The 19,543-nt window shown below is 36.7% G+C and overlaps 1 protein-coding gene across 1 annotated transcript in view; it reads right to left on the bottom strand.

Moving 5' to 3' along the window:
- LOC150109465 (Krueppel-like factor 6) overlaps window positions 1-19,543 on the bottom strand; it is a 143,505-nt gene that overhangs the window by 25,190 nt on the left and 98,772 nt on the right. Inside the window, 2 exon segments of the mRNA XM_090413255.1 lie at window positions 9,254-9,398; window positions 9,400-10,008. Of these exon segments, the coding sequence (XP_090269381.1) occupies window positions 9,254-9,398; window positions 9,400-10,008 (754 nt within the window).

Below are 19,543 nucleotides of genomic sequence, written 5' to 3'. Positions count from 1 at the left end.
AGCCAGCACAGTAGTAGGACGAGGAGCAGGGTTCAGACACGTGTGGCCCCGCAGTTATTCTGTATGTTTTTGTTATCGGAGTCCTAAGGTTACAAGAACTTAAAAGGCACTTCACACGTTGCAAAGATTTACTCAGAGGTATAGAATCTCGAGATAGGTACTCATTCGTTCTATCTTGTTGATTATTTATTTCAGAATTTGCCATTTAAAAGAGTTTACATAAGGATGGACGTGTTCGGGGTCTTTTTTTTTTGATGTCGATAAGTGGTTTTTATTCCTTTCATAATCTTTCAATCGTTTGAAGCAAAAATTATTTCCTGTCATAAAATTACAAGAATTTCGACACACTTAGCGGTCTTTATGGCACAATAAAAGTTTACGACACAAGCAAATAAAATTTTAGTAGAAATTTTCGAGTAATCACTTCGTTTAGATCAAAGAGCACCATCGTGTTTTTTTTTGTTTTTTTTTTTTTTGGAATTTATTTAGTTATGAGTAACACACAAATGCACAAGTGGCAGAACCTGAGGTCAAAAATCATAAATTACTGGAAAAGTTCTTCGTTGTAATAACTTCCTCTTTTTTTATATTTTTTTTTATTATTATTTAATATTATAGCAATTTCAAAAAAAATGTATAAAATAATCTACAAACAAGTGGTCGCGATGTAAAAGTTAAATTAAATAGCAAAATAATAAATATTTCTGCAAAGTAAAACCAGTAAAAGGTGTATATATATTTCCAGCTTTTTTAAATTATATTTATAAAAGTGGAAGTGTAAATAAAATAAACAACATTATAAGGGAAAAAGTAATGAGAAGTTAAAAATTAAATTTTAAGTTAAAAATAACGTTAATCTAAAAATAAAAATTTAAATTATAAACATTGTTAAGCAGTGTTACAGTTATTGATCTGGTACACCATTTAGTCTTTTGTATGTTGTTATTGTTATCAATTATGGCCAAAATAACTAAGATTATGAATTGATTGGATCAATCGACCGTGAGATGCGGTGATTGATTTTATATGAGATGCCCATATAGGGTAACGGATGGCAATGCTGAACCAATGAAGTTTAACTGAGGTTTGGCTGTTGCTGTTATCCTGGGTAAATGAGTTCGCTCTCTTAGGTTTTGCCCTAAGGGAGCACTTTGAGTCTCCGGGGAAAGTGTTCTCCGGCACGGCCCGCTGAGGGGTACTTGCCGGTGAATTATTTTCCTCGGAATATGAGCGGTTCTGCTCGGTACTCGAGTTTCACTGAGTAGAACCAACGCTGAGATTTGGACGGTCTTTCGCCCACGAATGAGTGGCCTAGAGATCGTCCGATATTTTTGAGATATCACCTTTACTTACACATACGGTGATTGATTCAATTAATGCCCTTGGGGGTGATGGATAGCAACGCAAAGCTGTACCAATGAAGTTTAACTGAGGTTCGGCTGTTGCTCTTACCCCCTTGGGCGATGAGTTTTTGAGTTCGCTCTCTTAAGGTTTTTGCCTTAAGAGAGCACTTTGAGTCTCCGGGGAAAGTGTTCTCCGGCACGGCCCGGTGAGGGGCTTTGTCGGTGAATTATTTTCCTCGGAATTTGAGCGGTTCTGCTCAGTGGTCGGGGAGCCCGTCACTGAGTGGAACCAACGCTGAGATTAGGACGGTCTTTCGCCCACTATGGAGTGGCCTAGAGATCGTCCGTATTTTTGAGATTTCACCTTTACTTACATAGTCGGTGATTGATTCATTCAATCCAATACCCTTGGAGGGTAATGGATGGCAATGAAGTTCTAACTGAGGCTCGGCTATTGCTGTTACCCTCCTGCCATGATCAGAGCTTTAATAGCTCATTAACACCTTATCCATACACTGTCCTCTACAGATAACGGGGAATATGAAAAGCATTCTTGCTTCGCCCCTTTAAGCCAGTCCTTATAAGGACTATAAGGAACTAAGATTACATCTACGTGGCGGACATTCCACAGAACCTGAGGACTACCATCACAGCCCTATATGCTGACGACACAGCCATAATGACAAGATCTCTCCGCCCACACCTGGCGATCAGTCTTCTCCAGGATACTATCACAAAGCTAGAGAAATGGTTCTCCGACTGGAGGATACAAGTAAACCCCGTCAAAAGCTCAGCTATACTGTTCACCAGACGCAAAGCCTTCATCCAAGATGATATTGAACTTCTCGGAAAAAAGATACCATGGCAGACAGAAGCCAAATACCTTGGAGTACAGCTAGACAAAAAGCTAAATTTCAACAGCCATATCAAGCTCATAGGCACAAAGACATCCAGAACCATAGCCCAACTCTATCCCCTGATCAATCGCAACAGCAAATTGGATAAACGCAACAAGCTGTTATTATATAAGATGGTAATTCGACCAGTAATCACATGTGCATCCCCGGCATGGAGTCACACATCCAAATCTAACATCCAGAAACTACAGAGGATACAAAACAAATGCCTGCGGATGATCTTAGACGCCCCATGGTTCGTCAGAAACACGCAGATCCACAGAGAAACCGGAACCCCTGACATCCGTTCTCTCCTTCATGACCATGCGGAAAAGTTCTTCAGCAAGGCACATTCTCATCCCAATCCACTAATCCGACAGGCTTCCAGTTATAGTGAACATGACTATCAAAAACACAAAAGACCCAAGGCAATCCTGCTTTCAGCAGAACAGAGCTAACTCCATAGTTCACAAAGTGCGAGCATAAGTCTCACAACCTCCCCCATCAAGCTTCTCCACACAGATAAAGGGGAAAATAAAAAGCATTTTATGCTTCACCCAGCAAGCCAGTAACGTTGTTGTTGTAACTAAGATTATAGCTAATGAAGAAAAAGTCCTTTTTAGGACTTCCAGGGTAACAAATGGCAATGCTGTAGCCAATGAAGTTTAACTGAGGTTCGGCTGTTGCTGTTACCCTGATGAGTTTCGAGAGTTCGCTCTCTAAGGGAGCAATTTGAGTCTCCGGGGAAAGTGTTCTCCGGCACGGCCCGCTGAGGGGTTCTTGTCGGTGAATTATTTTCTTCGGAATGAGCGGTTCTGCTCGGTGGTCGAGTTTCAGTGAGTGGAACCAACGCGGAGATTTAGACGGTCTTTCGCCCACGAATGAGTGGCCTAGAGATCGTCTGATTTTTTGAGATTTTACCCTTTACTTAAACACAGGGTAACAAATGGCAATGCTGTAGCCAATGAAGTTTTAACTGAGGCTGGGCTATTGCCGTTACCCAGCCATGACTAGAGCTTTTTAGTTCAATTCAATAACACTCCATCCACACAGATTTTCTTCATTCAGATGACGGGATAAAGAGTCAAGGACTCAGTCCATCGCCCACTTCTTTTAAGAACTAAGATTATGAATTATGAAGGTCGGTACGTTACTGTGCTGGATTAAAAATGGGATTAACTGGATTAATAAAATCCCGGGATATGCCAATCTAATGGAGACTAATTCACTTGTGCGGTATTTGAAAATGTTCCTAATTCCAACCATAGGCATCACCGCTCAACAATGTAAATTGCTACCGACTAAACTGACCTTTTGAATGCAACATAATGCAAAACATTCCATTGCTTAATATTAAAAAAACAACAAAATGGTGTGTGTGTATATATATATATATATATATATATACACCATTCATTTCGTATGGTGATTCAACGGCCGTGATCCCCCTTTTACGGGAAGGTACAGCACCACCTCAATCCCCCTCCCCTCTTTTTATTCGAGCTCGGGACCAGCATAGCTGACAATTCAGACCTATGGCAGGAGGAATTGTCTTAAGTGTGTGTTCACGGGGCCGGTTTTCCTGCTTGCGGGATGAAAAACCCCAGATAAACTGGCGGAAAAAAACCCCTGTTGTTCACGCCCAAAACCAGCTAACTTGGCTATGGCTGAGGAAGATCCTTAAGTTCCTTACGTCGGCGACAGGAATCGAACCTAGGACACTCCTTCCAAAGGCATATGGTTGCGAAGCACTAACCGCGCGGACATATATACCATGATATTGTAACTAAAGTCCATATTTCAAAAAGCTGTGGTGAGATTTTTTTTTTAATTTATTTATTTCACTGAGACGTTTCATACAGTACAGCGCATAAGTAGGGTATGTTGAACAGTGAATATGGTTGCAAATGCAATACTTGAATTTCAGTTGACATTTATATTCTCAACAATTAAAAAAAAAAAAAACAGCTTCTAAATTGCTAAGAATCTCTTCCTTATCGCTTATTTTTTTATTTTATTTACTTATTTTAAGCAGTTATTATTATTATTCTGTGACACCTCAAAGGAGTCCAAGACTCATCGAGAGAGGGCGCCTACTCCGTCTCCACCACTCAATCCACCAACTACAGTGAAACGCATCATCTACACAACACCATCTACTGCCCACCAACAGTATTTTTGTCTGTAAATTGCGTGTGTTCTCAAGGCCGATTTGTCTGTATGCGGGATGAAAAACCAGAGTTTCCGAGAGAGAGAAAAAAAAAAAAAAAAACCTGTTGCACCCCTATGGTTATATATCGATGATTAAATTGTCGAAATCAGTGCGACCTACAGCACCTCTTCCGTGGGATTTTATATTCCTAACCCTGCTTTACAATTCTACTCTACATCTTCATAGATCAAAACACAAAATTTGTATTCATAACTGCAAAATCTGTTTTATCTTACTGACCATATTAATACATGTTTCCCTTTATTGTTCAAAAGATAAAGCAATTTGGAAGAATTTAACAGAAAGATAATTATGAAGACTTACTCCATCGATTTTAGCTGAAATGGAACGAGTCAAAAATTTGGAATGTTGAATTAAAAAAAAAAAAAAAACTGATATAAATATTATCACCGCAGCACTGAGTGCGTAAATATGTCAAAAATTAGGACTAGCGTGCCTAAGAGTTAAACCAAAAACATCGTCACTATCAACGGAACTATGGAGACTCAATATTTATTTATTTGGCATCTAAAACCAATGGAAAATGCACTTAAATGCTATCATCTACTGTTTTAACGTTTCTACTTATTTGTACGAATAAATAAAGAAAATTCCAAATATAATGGAAACTTTTTTTTTGTTAACTCGGTATTGCCTTCGGTAAAATCCAACTGTGAATTGCGATTGTAGCAGCATCTTAATGTACATTTTAATCCATTCTTATGGAGTAGGATAAGGATTTCAATATTTTAGCAAACGCGCAAAGCCAGATGGCGAAACAAAGCTTCGTCTATTCTCGCATAAAGAGAACAAAAACATTTCTTATACTATAAGCTTAAGTACATAACTCAATGGTGAGGGGGGGGGGGGGGGAGACGAAAGGAAAATAAATAAAAGCGATGTACGGTTTAAGAGTACACATCTATCAGGATCTCTGTGTTGGGATATATATTTGATGTTGGGATTTTTTTGTTTGTTTCCCCAAGTTTATTTGAGAGAAGTGAATGATGCAGCTTTTATATTTGAAGATTTTACGTTGCTGCAAAGTAAAAGCCGGTTACACTCAAAATAAACGGCTGCATATAAAAGAAAAGCTACAAAAACTTCTCTTTTTTTTTTTTTTTCCGTTGTCAAATATTTGGTTGGAAAATTTCAGAATATTTTGTATAAATTTTTCTTTTTTATTTGAACTATTCAAACCCCCTGGTTTATTGGAATTGTGTTTATGTTGTTTAGAAAAAATTTGTTCACGATCCACTTGAAAATTACCGGAATATTTTTAAAGAAACGGCATTTAAAAAATGACAGCATACTAAGAAATTACTGTAAATCAGCAATAATAAATAAAAATCGCCTTATTATGACGGAAGTATGCGAGGGGACAATATACAACTAAACGTATACCCATATTCGGTTTTAAGCGTTTCCAGGAAGAATTTGATTAGTATATGAAATTCATCTAGGGCAGTGCGTCTTTAAACTATGTTCCGTAGAACCCTTCGGTCAAAACTTTTAAGAGTTCCCCACATAGACTTTTATAACTTATGTTGAAAAATAAACTATAGGTTTGTGTGTGTGTGGGAGGGGATTAACTAGCCTCCATTAAAACATTAAAATAAAAAATAGCAGATTAATCACCTGTAAAGAGACGATCAGAATCAAACAGCCAAAATATTCCTTAATCCATCTCCAGAGGTAAGCAAAAGGCTACGGGGGGGGGGGGGCAACACTTTTTTAAAAAAATTGATTCTTTTTTTTTATTTTTATATTTTTGTTGCCATATTATCGCAGATTATTCCAGATCTATTCTATAATTAGATTTTTTTACTTATTGTAAAACTGAAGGAAGTTTTAAACAAAATATCTCTCTTGGACTGTATTGCAGAGATCATGCATTGTGGTTGGTCGCGTTCCAACTGTTTGCATTAAAAGTTGAAATTCAAATATTTCGAACCACAAGGTCGGAAATCTCCACTAAATTTCGGAATCGCTCGTATCTTCAATTGTAATGGACCACAGTGATTGACTCACCATTCCTTGCGTGCATTTGCACAAGCTTATTCGTGTTTGTGTCACAAGTTATGACGGATGTACAGGTAATACGCACGCGGATAATGCTCTGATTTTTTTTTAGCATTGGTATTAACAAATCTTGAAGGGCATTCTAATAATAATTAATATTCAAATATTTTATTAATATTAATCATTCTTTTGTATTTCTGAAAATAAAAATGTCACTATGACATTTTTATTCGTCAAACGGAGCAGGTAATTGAAAAATATGGAAAGAAAAGAAAGAAGAAAAAAAAAAATATTTAGATAGTCTCTGGCTGTAGGCTGCATCTATTAAACAAAGCATTCTGGTATATAAAAGTCCCAATGAAGGGTCTCAAAAAAAGCATTCCCATCTTGGATGGATGGATCATTGGATGAGCGACAGGTGCGTTTTAATTGAACAGCACACTGATGTAGAGAGTAATAATGGATGCAAGGAGCATTTGGAGGCCGCGTAGTTGAAACCAACCTGGCGCATCCATCACACAAAAAGCTCATCAACAGTGCAGTGGTGCTTGAATAACTCGAACAGGTGTAAGGAAAAGCTTGCAGGGTTTGCGAAAAACAAGCATCTGGATCCTGAAGATGTGTCATGGGAATAAGAGTGCAGCAGGTATTTGTTTTATCAGGAGGAGGAAAGGATGCCCTGAGTGTTTTGTACTTGTGTCCTTCGTATTGGGTAATCTCCGTTTGAGAGGTCCGGTTGAATAATTGGGATTTCTTTTTCTCTTTTTTAGATTTTTGCGGAAAAGATACTTATTGCCTGGCCAATACTATCGGTGTAGTTCTTGTACCTATCAGATTTTACACGGTTTCACCTAAATGAAGTGGAAAATACTGTTTAGCACCACCAAAGGGAATTTTCTGTGACACAGTGAGGAGAAACAGTCACAATTTGGTTGGAAGACCATTGACTGAGTCCCTCCTACTAAACAGACAAGTTGGCTTCATAGTTAATATTCCCTTTTCATTTAGCATCATTTTAAACTGCTTGCGCACTTTATCCTTTTGTAATTTAGCAAAGACAAATTTGTATTTATTAACTGCCCCCCCCCCCCCCGGTTAATTTTTTCGAGTACATAACTGCAGAGATCTAATGATTAGATGATCCAATAATTTAATATTATATTTTATTCAATTTCCTTTCTTAGTTGTGATAAAAAAAAATAGCCCTCAATTCTGCATTTATTTGACTTGAAAACAATAATTGCATTTGTCGAAAACCTGTGCGTTGTTAGCTTGCAGAGTTTCTATTCAGATGGTGGGGATGGCCCCCTTTTCACAACATCCAGACAAGCATTGTACGTACTAACATTTCCAACTCCTGCATAAGAGGAATCCATGCAGTTGTTACAGTTATACCTCCGACACTCGGTCAGTAGAGCTTTGTGTGTGATAACTGGTTCTACCAGGAGGAGAAGCTATGTGTCCATCATGAAGTCAAAGGCTTTGTAATATTACGTATCACTGCCCCCTTGAAACCCACCTGATCAACTCATAAAAGATTATTGTTTGTTGTATAATGAAATCTGTGGAGCATTCATGAGCAAACACACACGTAACCACAGTAATAAGATTTATTAATGAGTAAATATTTCATCCTAAGTATCATAGGACATCGTCAGTACAGTTAATTCAAACAACACTAGGAATTACATACAGTTAGGGCGCATGCTTACAACGGAATCCCTCTATGCGTGCAGTAGCGTGTTAAAAAAAAAAAGGGGGGGGGTACATTAAAATAAGATAACACCTATACAATTATTTTACACAATTTAGGATGACAATTTCTCAGACTTTAGGGATAATAAAAACGTCATTACGGTTCAAACTGGATCTGTGACGTAGGGCTTCAGCACTTTCTTTATATAAACTTTCATGTTTATATAAAGATCTATGTGGAAGACCCAAAAAACAACTCAAAAAATCATCGGTCACTTCCTCACACATCAACCTAGCAAGCCCGTAGGATTCCCATACCTTATGTCAAAAGCATCTCCGAACGTCTTTCAAAAATTATGAAGAAATACTATCTTGCTACTACCAACGAATCCATCAACCAGATCTATAACTTGTTACCTTCTCCTAAAGACAAACTCTCACCTCTGATGCTACCTGGTGTGTACGAAGATCCATGCTCCTATAAACTGTCTTACTATGGACAGACGGGTAGATCTGTTCCTAAACGCATTTCGGAACATCAAGACCACATTCGTCTTTTTAAACCGCAGAAATCTGGCCTCGCTCAACACGGAATTGAAAACCCAAACCATAGGATCCATCGGAAAAGGCCAAACTTCTACATTGATCTTCATATAAATATGAACGTTCATATAAAGAAAGTGCTGAAGCCCTACGTCACAGACCTAATTTGAACCGTAATGACGTTCTTACTCTCCCTAAAGTCTGGGAAATTGTCATCCTAAATTGAGTAAAATAATTTTATATATATTATCTTTTATATACAGACTGTATATATATTACATTTTAATGTAATAGAGGGATTCCATTATAAGCATGCGCCCTAACTGTATGTAATTCCTAGTATTGTATGATTAACTGTACTGAAGACGTCCTAAGATACTTAGGATGAAATATTTACTTATTAAAAAATCTTATTACTGTGGTTAAGTGTGCATATGTTTAGTCATAAAAGATTATAGCCTTCTACTTATGTATCTGTAACATCCAATTGCATTCAATGTAATGTGGGTGGGAATCACATTAAAAAAAAAAAAAATTCCTACCTGTATGCGTCCTCTGATGGGCCTTTAAATGAGAGGATTTCGTGTAGACTTTCTTACACCCGTTGAATTGGCACTTGTGTATCCTTCGTTTGCCGTCAGAAGTAGGTTCAAAGCGTCCCTTGGCACGCGTATTTAAAGTCGGAACCACAAGGTTCGGCTTTCCCCCCTAAACTGGCCCCTATCAGCGTGCCGTTTGCCGTGTTCATGTTCATCAGAGAGGCACACTGCTGCAAGGCTTCCTTTACTACAGATACCTGAACACCACTTTGGTTTGCGGGGTCTTCCGGAGATGAAGGGGGCGTAAGAGTGCCCCCCGTGGAAGTTTTTGGAACGTCTAAGCTGTTTGCATAAACAGTCGCTAATCCCTTCTTACGCTTGGGGACCACCGTCGAACCTTTTGTCTTCGGCGAGCTATCACTAAAACCACTCTGCCACGAGATGGCGCTGGATACAGAACTTAGACTGAGGGAGTCCAGCTGTCGATCACTGATGTCCAAGTCTGATACACTCAGCCGATCCTCTCCACCACTGCTGTTGCCGCTGTCTATTGCAACTATATTGCCACTTCCCGGTTCGAGACCCAAGAATTCTGCTTTGACGCAATCGGCACCATCATCCGTAGAATCGGACGAAGACTGGTCCTCGGATTTTGGAAGGCAGAACATATCCCATGCATTTTCAGTGTCCGTTGGCAGCCGCTTACACGTTCGGATCTTGGGTTCTTCTTTAAGATACCGCTCCATTTCCAAGATGGTCTGGAAAGAGAATGGATGAAAAATATTTAGAATCTATGTTGTGCCAAATATTACTTTCTCTCTCTCTCTCTCTCTCTCTGTATCAAAACAGCAAGCAAGAGTTAATAAAACTATAATACAATCCAAACGACATTGAAAGAAAAGTAAATACCATTGAGATCAATACGTACCTCATCTGACAATCTCATTCGCACGTTAAAGATCCTTAAATTTTTAAGAAGACAATCAGGAATAGCTTGATTTATACGCATCGATCCTACTTTTGTCACAATTAAATAAAGAACTTACAAATAGTGCTGAAATTATTTCTGATTTCTTTAAAATGCCATTCTTCTAAAGTCGATGTTTTTTTATTTTATTCAAGCTTATGAATTTTATTTCTATAATCAAATTTCTACCTAATATTTTTATTCAAGCGGCACTATTAATGCATTTGCTGTTTTAGGTTAAACGCCCTCATTGAAATATTTCGAAATAAAAAGCAAAATAGAGTAAACAAAGTGCAGCACTTTGTTTACTCTACAATAACTTGGGGAAAAAATGGACGGCGCTGTGGACTTTATATACAAAAACACTCTTGTCATCATCGACGGTGGCAATGTACTTTCAGTCTGGTTAAAAAAATTATTATTGTATTTAATAAAAGATTTATATGTCTATTACATTAAAAATTTTGTGCAATGAATAGTTTTCTTTAAAATGTATAATTTATAATTTTCCTCTCAAAGTTGTATTCTAAAATATTGTGATCATATATCCAACACCCCCCGATTTAAAAATGGTGGCTATAATATAAAAATGTTGAAAATGATTATGTTATTCAGCCTTTCCCGTGTGGTGGCCGGGATAAGAATAGCTCCAATGTAGCTCATGCATGTCGTACGAGGCGACTAAAATGGGTATCCTGGGTGGGTAATGAATGGCAATGCCGTAGCCAATGTATTGAGCTTTATATAGCTCAATAACACCCTATCCTTCACTGTCCTCTTCAGATAACGGGGAATATGAAAAGCATTCTTGCTTCGCCCATCTAGCCAGTCCTTTTAAGGACTATACTATTCAGCCATTTTTTTTCTTGCCATCCATTCTGAATTGCGATTGGTTCCAGTGAGTCAGATACTTCAGGCTAACGAGAAAAGTTAACGATTTTTATAGAATTCCTATTATTATATTCAGATATACAACGTGTAAAAACAACTATTCATCCTTGCTAATTACAATAGTAAATAAAAACGGAAAATTTGAAACGTTTAAAGTTATTTTTAAACACCTGACTGATTAAGGATTAAATTTACATTCATGGCGGACGTATCCTGGAAACAAAATGAAAATACAGGTAGCAAACTACAACTTAAAATGCGCATGCTCAGGATTTGCTATATCTGAATGTATTAGGTGTCGTTAGGCCTAATATGGAAAGTTTCATGCTAGTCCACAAAATTATCGTTGCTTGTCAGTCTTAAAAGATACAGATCATAAACTCGAAGATTATAAAGAAACAATTAACGTAATTATTCATTTCCCCGCGTCGTTATCGTATGAAATATAACCAGTTTAATTTTTATTATTTAATGTGTATCATTATCGGAACTAAATGAAGTTAATAATATGTTCAATAACAGAAAAAGGAATCCAACAGCCCCAGTATTTATCGAAGAAGAAGAGCGACGTACCATTAATTCAATACTCCCACAGGACTGATTAACTCTAATAGGAAAACGAATGATCCATTGCAATTTGCTGTTAACGTGTTCGATACCTTTCCAAGCTTAGTTATAATTACAATTCGATGTGTTCGTCCAGGGAGATGACATAACGAAATAAAATATTGCACCATAGCTCATTTACCACTTAATGGTCTATTTCGTTCCGTGTATGTTCCCATCAATAAAGATTGCAAATTATAATGAACGAATTATAGGACTTGAATCAAGTCTGTCTAGCTCAGCTGCGATATTATATTACATCAGTTGGCGATATCTGGATAAAAAATAAATAAATCTGCTAACTGAACGGGAGCATCTTGTTTCTTAATTCTGAAGATTCTGCTAGTGATCGCAGCATCTTTTGTTTAATGATGAAGAAATTTTCCGAGATTAATTTATTATTAGAATTGAGATAACCGAAACCACTGTATATTCCACAGGCCGGAATTAAGCCATTGTTGTGGCGCCATCTGTCGGTAAGAATGTGAAGTTTATTATATTTGCAGCATTTGCCATAATAGCACAAAGGCTGTTGTACGTTATGTTATTTCGAACCATTGCACGTATATAATCACTCCCCAGATGGCATCGAGAGCAATTTGCTCACACGGAATGTCTGTTCTTTTGAAATATTTGTTTCGCTTCTCTTTCCCCTCCCCCCCCCCATCTTTTGAGATCAATTATCCAATTCACTTGAGTTTATTTGAAATTAAATTGAAAAGCAATTGACTTCGATCTGGGTTTTGGGTGATCATCAATTAATTAAAACTTATTTAAAAGTTCCGGAATAGCCTGGAAAAGAAATAAAGGGAACAAATGATAAAAACTAACAAAAAAAATAAATAAATAAAAAATCTTTTCTTCTCAGTTTTATGTAGTGACGAACGTGAAAGTAAAACGCGGTACTAGCGTTCGCACTCTCGAGCTCAAATGCTTACTTCCGATTAGGAATTCAGCACACGGTTTCATTATCTGAGCGTATTTCCAGTCGGTGGAAAAAAGAGATACATACCATTAAAAAAAAAAGAAGTAAATAAATAAAAAAGAACAACTCTCACAAGGTTTGGAGGCGCAGGGGTTTTCTTACAAGAATCTGCACACGTGGCTGAACTTAGTTGCTGGTGGCATGTCAGACAAACGGAAGAATACATCAGAAAAAGTACGGATATAACCAAAGCGAACGTGTACATATTTAAGAGTAATATAGCCCCAAGCATGCACTAAATATTCATATACACTCAGTGACTCAGCTCCTGCTTTCGGGTCAACAAATACGTGCTGCCAAAAAAGGTCAACATTTTATATATTCGTTACCAGACAAGCCCTCACGTCTTGAAAGCCATAAGGTAAATACACTGCACTGCTAAAAATAATTGTGTGTGTGTGTGTGAGAGAGAGAGAGCGAGCGCACAAATATATAGCTTTGTACAGAATATGCGACTCTCAAATCTCACCAATGACAATGATTCCAGTCTATCTGGATCTCTTAGCAATAAAACTCTATAAAACACACCTTTTTACGTACACTCGAATTGAAATTTATAACCTTAAAGGAATTGCGAAGAGTTGCTTGGTACTGATACTACAACAGGTATTCAACTCAACCATTTTACAATGTCATTCGCAGAATTAAAATCAGCCCCGAGCTAGTATCGATGCTATGTAAGCTAAGGAATGATTGCCTGCATTAACTGAACACAAGGTTTTAAAAATCCATATTCTACACGGAATATGGACTTTTTAAAATTCTACATGGAAGTTTTGATTATTTATGAAAGTATTTATTATAATATGCTTTAACTATAAATTTCATTAATATTTTAATGAAAAAAAGAATCGAGATCTATTTTATTAGCAGAGAAATGTGGTCAAAAAATGACACACCATTTCTTATTTTATTTATAAAATCTATAATTTCAAATAGATTTGAAATTCTATTTAAATTTCCCCGATAAGGTTAATTATAAAGTATTCATTTTGGGATAATAGCATCAGCCCATTTTTATTTTACAATGTGTTCAAATATTCAAATCAGATATAAAGAAGCGATTTTTCATCTTTAAAGAATAAAATTCCTAAGCTAGAACGAATGTAAAACAAGTTGTATTCAAAGAAAATTATAATTAAAATTCATTTTCTTTTATAATAACTCGATATTGCACAAGCATTCTGACTGTGAAATTTATAACCTTAAAGGAATTATGAAGAGTTGATGGTACTGATATTACAACAGGTATTCAACCCAACCATTTTAGAATGTTATCAAGCAGAATTAAATATTACTATAACATGCTTTAACTATAAATTTTATTTATATTTTAATGAAAAAAGAATTCGAGATCTATTTTATTAGCAAAGAAATGCGGTCAAAAGAAGCACACCATTTTTTATTTTATTTATAAAATCTATAATTTCAAATAGATATTTAAATTTCTCCGATAAATATTATAACGTATTCATTTTCGGAGCGTGTGTAAATGCATTTTTATTTTTATTTTTATTTTACAATGATTTGTCATCAAAAATAAAGGAGCGATTTTTCGTTTAAAAGAGTAAAATTCCCAAGGAATGTAAACCAAGTTGTATTCAAAGAAAATTATAATTAAAATTCATTTTCTTTTATAATAACTCGATATAGCACAAGCATTCTTCTGTGCATCAGATTTCATAATCAATTTGTTTAAAAAAAATTTAATAAACAAAAACGTAGATCTCTTAGATGTTTTGATGAATGATGTAAATATTTATGGCAACTGAATAAAGCTTCGAAGGTCATGCTTTTTGGATTCATAAGCTTAATATGAAATGTTTGTAAATAAAAAAATATGAGATTTGTTTACTGCATGCTGTTGAATTGTGAGGCTTGGTTGTAAGGCAGATGTTTTAAACACAGTTTTAGATTCAAATACAGATAAGCATCTAGATGATTGAATATTATTCAAGTACGCTGTTTCAAAAAAAATGTTTCTTTTATTTTTTTACTATCGTGTGGCATTTTATCATTTATTTATTTTAAATAATGAAACTGCAATGTATTAATTAGAATACTATGATATTCGGACATGCACTAGTGCAGAAAGAGATTAAATTAGATTTTTTCATAGCAAATGACAAATATGAAACCACCACCACCAGGCGGCGCTTCACGAAGTTCAGATTCATGGCACCGAAATGAAACAAACATGAGCTGTCAATGTTTATCTTCGCTTTTACAAAACCAAACCTCGTATTAAAATAAAGGGATTAATTTTAATTACAGAGATAATACCTCTTTGAAAAGCAGCAAAAAAAGACAACTGTTTCTTCATCCTTTTGTACGCATACAAATCAAGGCAAATGAATACGTGCTCATGACAACGTTCTCGCATTTTTAGCATAGATTTCAATTTTTATACCCGCTTCAAAAATAATAAAAACATAAATAAAAATAGAATTATAATAATAATTTCGCGCGCTAGTAGCAATACGAAAGAGTTCTACCAAATGCAGACAGTTATCATTTTTTATACTTTTCAGCCTTCGTGATTATATTTTGTTTATTTAGTTGTTAATCACGTGCCCTGAATGGCAGACATATTATGGCGATAACAAAGCTACAAAAACAGTCAGAAATATGCTAAAGCACATCGAAAAGGTATTAAAGTGATATGAAATGATGGTTTTTGACGACTTCGTGTGGCTAGTTGCAATTCTAGGCTCTTATTCACTTATAATAGCGAAAATATGCCCCATTAACAAACTGGGTTCGAAATGCCAAATGGTTGTTAGAATACCACAGAGTTTATCGGTCCATTTTATCGACACATCCACACGATGTAGAATCTTCGAAGAAAGCATGTTGGAAAGATATCAGACAATAAAAGAGCCGTTAGAAGGCAGATGTGTATGAAAATTTTCTTTGCATATAAATCTACTGCAAGGGAGGTCATCAGTCGATTGCTTTAAATTTTGGTAATCAGCAGAAGGAAGCAGCCGACGAGGAAATGATGTGAGGGGGGACATCATTAAGTCGCTCGCGAGAGATCACATCACACGTCATCAAACAGAGGACGCTGTGATTCCCATTGGCTGTCGACGCTTCAAGTGAACTGACACGGATCTCCAGCGAAAAAGGGGATTACTTTGCCTCTTGAATTCTGTTGTACATCTAAGTAACCCTCGTTCCCCCACTAGTTACTTCCCCTCTTTAACTCCTAACAGAAGCAGCGGTTGTTAGCGATGTCTGCTGCACAAAGTGGTTCAAAGTATGAGAAATTTTGCGAAGTAGTTCGTTTTCTTTCCTCCAGGGGGCAGAACTTTAAGGGGGTATGAGAGGCGAATGGTGTCATTTCTGGTCGTTAAAGGTTTATACGATCCTCTAGAGCACCGTAAAATGTTTGGTGAGTCTTATAGCAAAAATGATTTTGTTTCTAATGGTGTATACACCCGTAAAAGGTAATGGAGATCCAGAAGGAAGCAACGAAAAGAGGAGGAGAAGTGCAAGGAAGAAAGAAAAGAGAAATTTAAACCCGTAGAAAATCCAAAACAGTAAAAAGCTGAAACAAAACGTCAAGATAATCAGATAAACAGTGAAGTGTGACAACTTGTAAAGAGATATAAGGATCAACGTCTCAATTCAGAACGAATTCAAATCCTTTATTAAAAGAAACAGAGTAACGTCACAGGCTCATTTTTTACATATTTTATTATTTTTCAGCTTGTTTTTAATTTTTATTTTATGCGCAATGTCGAACGATCATCTCCAAGTAATTATGCGGAGTCTGACGTCATCGATAACGTCTTCAGCGGGATTTTTCATAAAGTCAATGGCAAACAGAAGTTATTTGTTAGTGGGATTAAAAAAAAAAAAAATGCAGTTCGTCAGATGAGGGCAATTATTCGTTTATCCGAATTTGTCGGATCATCGGATACAAATGCGTATTTTCCCGCTACCCCTAAAACTATTTTCTATTCTGACATCGTTATCCGCTCCGTACATATATACAAAGAAGAAAGAAACGTAAATCTGTCTCTCTCTCGGCAAGCAATTTAACCCAAAAATCGATGGGGGAAAAAATAAATAAAATTTTGAATTTCTGCTTGGCATCGAGGATGATGGCTTAATTTTAGTGATAGGCTATTTAAGGTTCGTGTGTTGGCCGATAAAGAATCTTTGTTTATTGCATGGATAGAAACTGAGTAAACACATTTTGTACCAAAAATGAAATCTACAAAAGTGTGGTTGTCATAGAAACACACGCAATCTTGTTGTGTAGCAAGCAACATGGCCTACTTGTGGACGTTGAATTGCGTTGAAATGTTGCTCCAAATAGTTTTTCTTTTCATTGCATTTCGCTTCTTTTTTTTTATTTGCTGAATTACGAGAGCAGTGTTAAGTAAAAGAGGAAATTCCTCGAGATTTCTTACTTCTCCAAGCACGTCTAGTAAAGCATAAGACCGTTGCTATGACGACAGCTGATGTACAATCTATATTTATCACCGACAACGAAATAAAAGTCCCGCATTAAGAGTTTTAAAAAAAACAAACAAAAATACACATTTTTGTCGTGTTTGAAGGCGTCAGCTAAATTAAGTAAACGATGTTGTAATTTAATTAGTTTGATTTGGGTTTCTCGCCTTCTTTCACTCTATTGTATTCCTTCTCTCTCTCTCTCTCTCTCTCTCTCTCTCTCGGGATATATTTTTAATGTACACCTAAGGCTATTCTTTCTTTCTTTCTTCGTGTAATACTAACTCATTTTCTTTCAATCTTTCTGGTGCATATTAATTCATTCTCTCTTTTTCTCATGTACAATCGTTGTTTCTCCTTTTTTTTCGATCTAATACTCACTCAATCATTCTTTCTATCTTTCCATCCTTTTAGTATGCTACTGTAATACACTCTCTTTCTCTGTCGTTTGCTTTTCCCAATACACTCTCATCTTCTGTCTTTCGCTCTCTACCTCTAGCACACCATTATTTCTATCTATCTATCTATCTTTCTCTCTCTCTCTCTCTCTCTCTCTGATTTGATTTCTCAGTAGCATACTTTTTCTTTCCTTCCATTTTTTTCCCAGCGTGAATCTTTCGTTCTCTTTTTTCTCTTCATGCTTTTGTTGGCTGCAGACACACATACGCACAGATGAATATACACAATGCATATACATACACCATTATCCATGGTTCAATAGGTCGCCGTGCGTTTATGGACTATGAAGATCGATGCAAGTCTTTATAGGGTTATCAGCCATCACGTGGGAGAAGCCAAATAATAGACAACTTCATTAGGACAAACCCCAAAAGTAGACACAAGAGTTCACATATTGCGACTGGGAGGGTAGTACGACAGTGGGGGGGGGAGGATCATTGTCCGTCTACAATGTCGTTAACATTACACTGGCGTCATTCCAGGAATCGATATAAACATCCGCCTGTGGCAAACGCACAAAGAACGCACCTAACGACAAATCCACACCGGGAGGGGGGGGGAAGGGATTAAGAGCAGGGGGGGGAGAATAGAGACAGGATGACGAACCTTTAAGTGATCGAATCAGATAGTCAGGGGCGATTCGGTGGGGGGGGGGTAGCGTTTAGTCTATTTTGGCTGTAAATATTGCACACGTCATCCAATACGCCTCTTTTAAAACATACTTTGACGGCGTCGGGAAATGCAAAGGAGTGGCCCTACGGAGAAATATGCATAGTTCGCCCGCTATAGAAGTTCACCTGTCGCCATTCTGCTATTATTAGCACGCATTAATAAATAGAGCAACGACGGTACCCTTTAATATTTTAGGGTATGGGCTGTTTTTCTAATATACAACCATCGAAAAGACCTACAGATGGCTGCACACCTGTACTAATGATGGTTCCTCTCTGGCGTCGCCCCGACAAGCAAATGAGGCCATCGACAGGAAGCAAAAAGCAATAAATTGTGCGCGACATCGAATTGAGGGTGGCGCGACACCAAGAGTAACTGGCGCCAGAGGGCGGTACCAGCATTATCGATCTAATGACTGAAGCCACAAAGATAGAAATTTCCAGAGAGGATTTTATTTTATTTATTTAATGCTTTTTGGAAAAGTTGAAGTTTTAAATGTGCTCACACATCCAGCAGCTAGTGCAGTATTGGGTCAGGAGAATAACCAGGTCACTTGCAATAGAGGCTATCGATGATACACTTTTGTCTGGCTTCATTCAGTCTGGGTATGGAGTGCGACAAAAAAAAAAAAAAAACAGTTGGTGGTCTCATCATATGATGTTCGACGTTTATGATTCTTCGAAACCTGAGGCAAAAAGAGAAAGAAAGAAAAAAAAATGATGGAACTGGTAGGTAAAAGACGAAAACGGATTATATCAAATGAATGGATGCTTAAAAAAAAAAAACCAAAATTCAAATTTTGGTGCTTCTGGTTTGAATACATCGATTTTAAGTTTATGATTTGTCTCGATAATATATTGCAAGCAATTTTAATTTAATAAAAAAATTGTTTCAATTAAAATGATGTTCAATATTTGTTCTCAAACTATTCTTACTTGCATTATATAAGCAAAATTAAATCGGTACGATTTGGAAGACCTGGGTCCGAGTCCTGTCTTGGACGCGAGTAACCTTTATAAGGGTTTTTCAATCGAATGCGAATTAGCCGGTCTCAGGCAGGATCCAAGGTTTTGTCTCCCAAATTCGATGATGAATTGCCCGTTTTGAGGGGGAAAACACCAAAGGACAAATTAACAACAATAAGAATCACAAAATTCTTGACAGTGGCATCATAGCTTTATATGTATGCTTATGACACTTATAAGGACTGGCTTAAAGGGGCGAAGCAAGAATGCTTTTCATATTCCCC

This window comes from Typopeltis vanoorti, chromosome 2 (genome assembly GCF_054136105.1).
Source record: "Typopeltis vanoorti isolate ZY-2024b chromosome 2, IOZ_Tvanoo_1.0, whole genome shotgun sequence".
Lineage (NCBI taxonomy): Eukaryota > Metazoa > Arthropoda > Arachnida > Uropygi > Thelyphonidae > Typopeltis > Typopeltis vanoorti.
The sequence above is the reverse complement of the archived record's forward strand: the minus strand, read 5'-3'. Positions and strand labels throughout refer to the sequence as shown.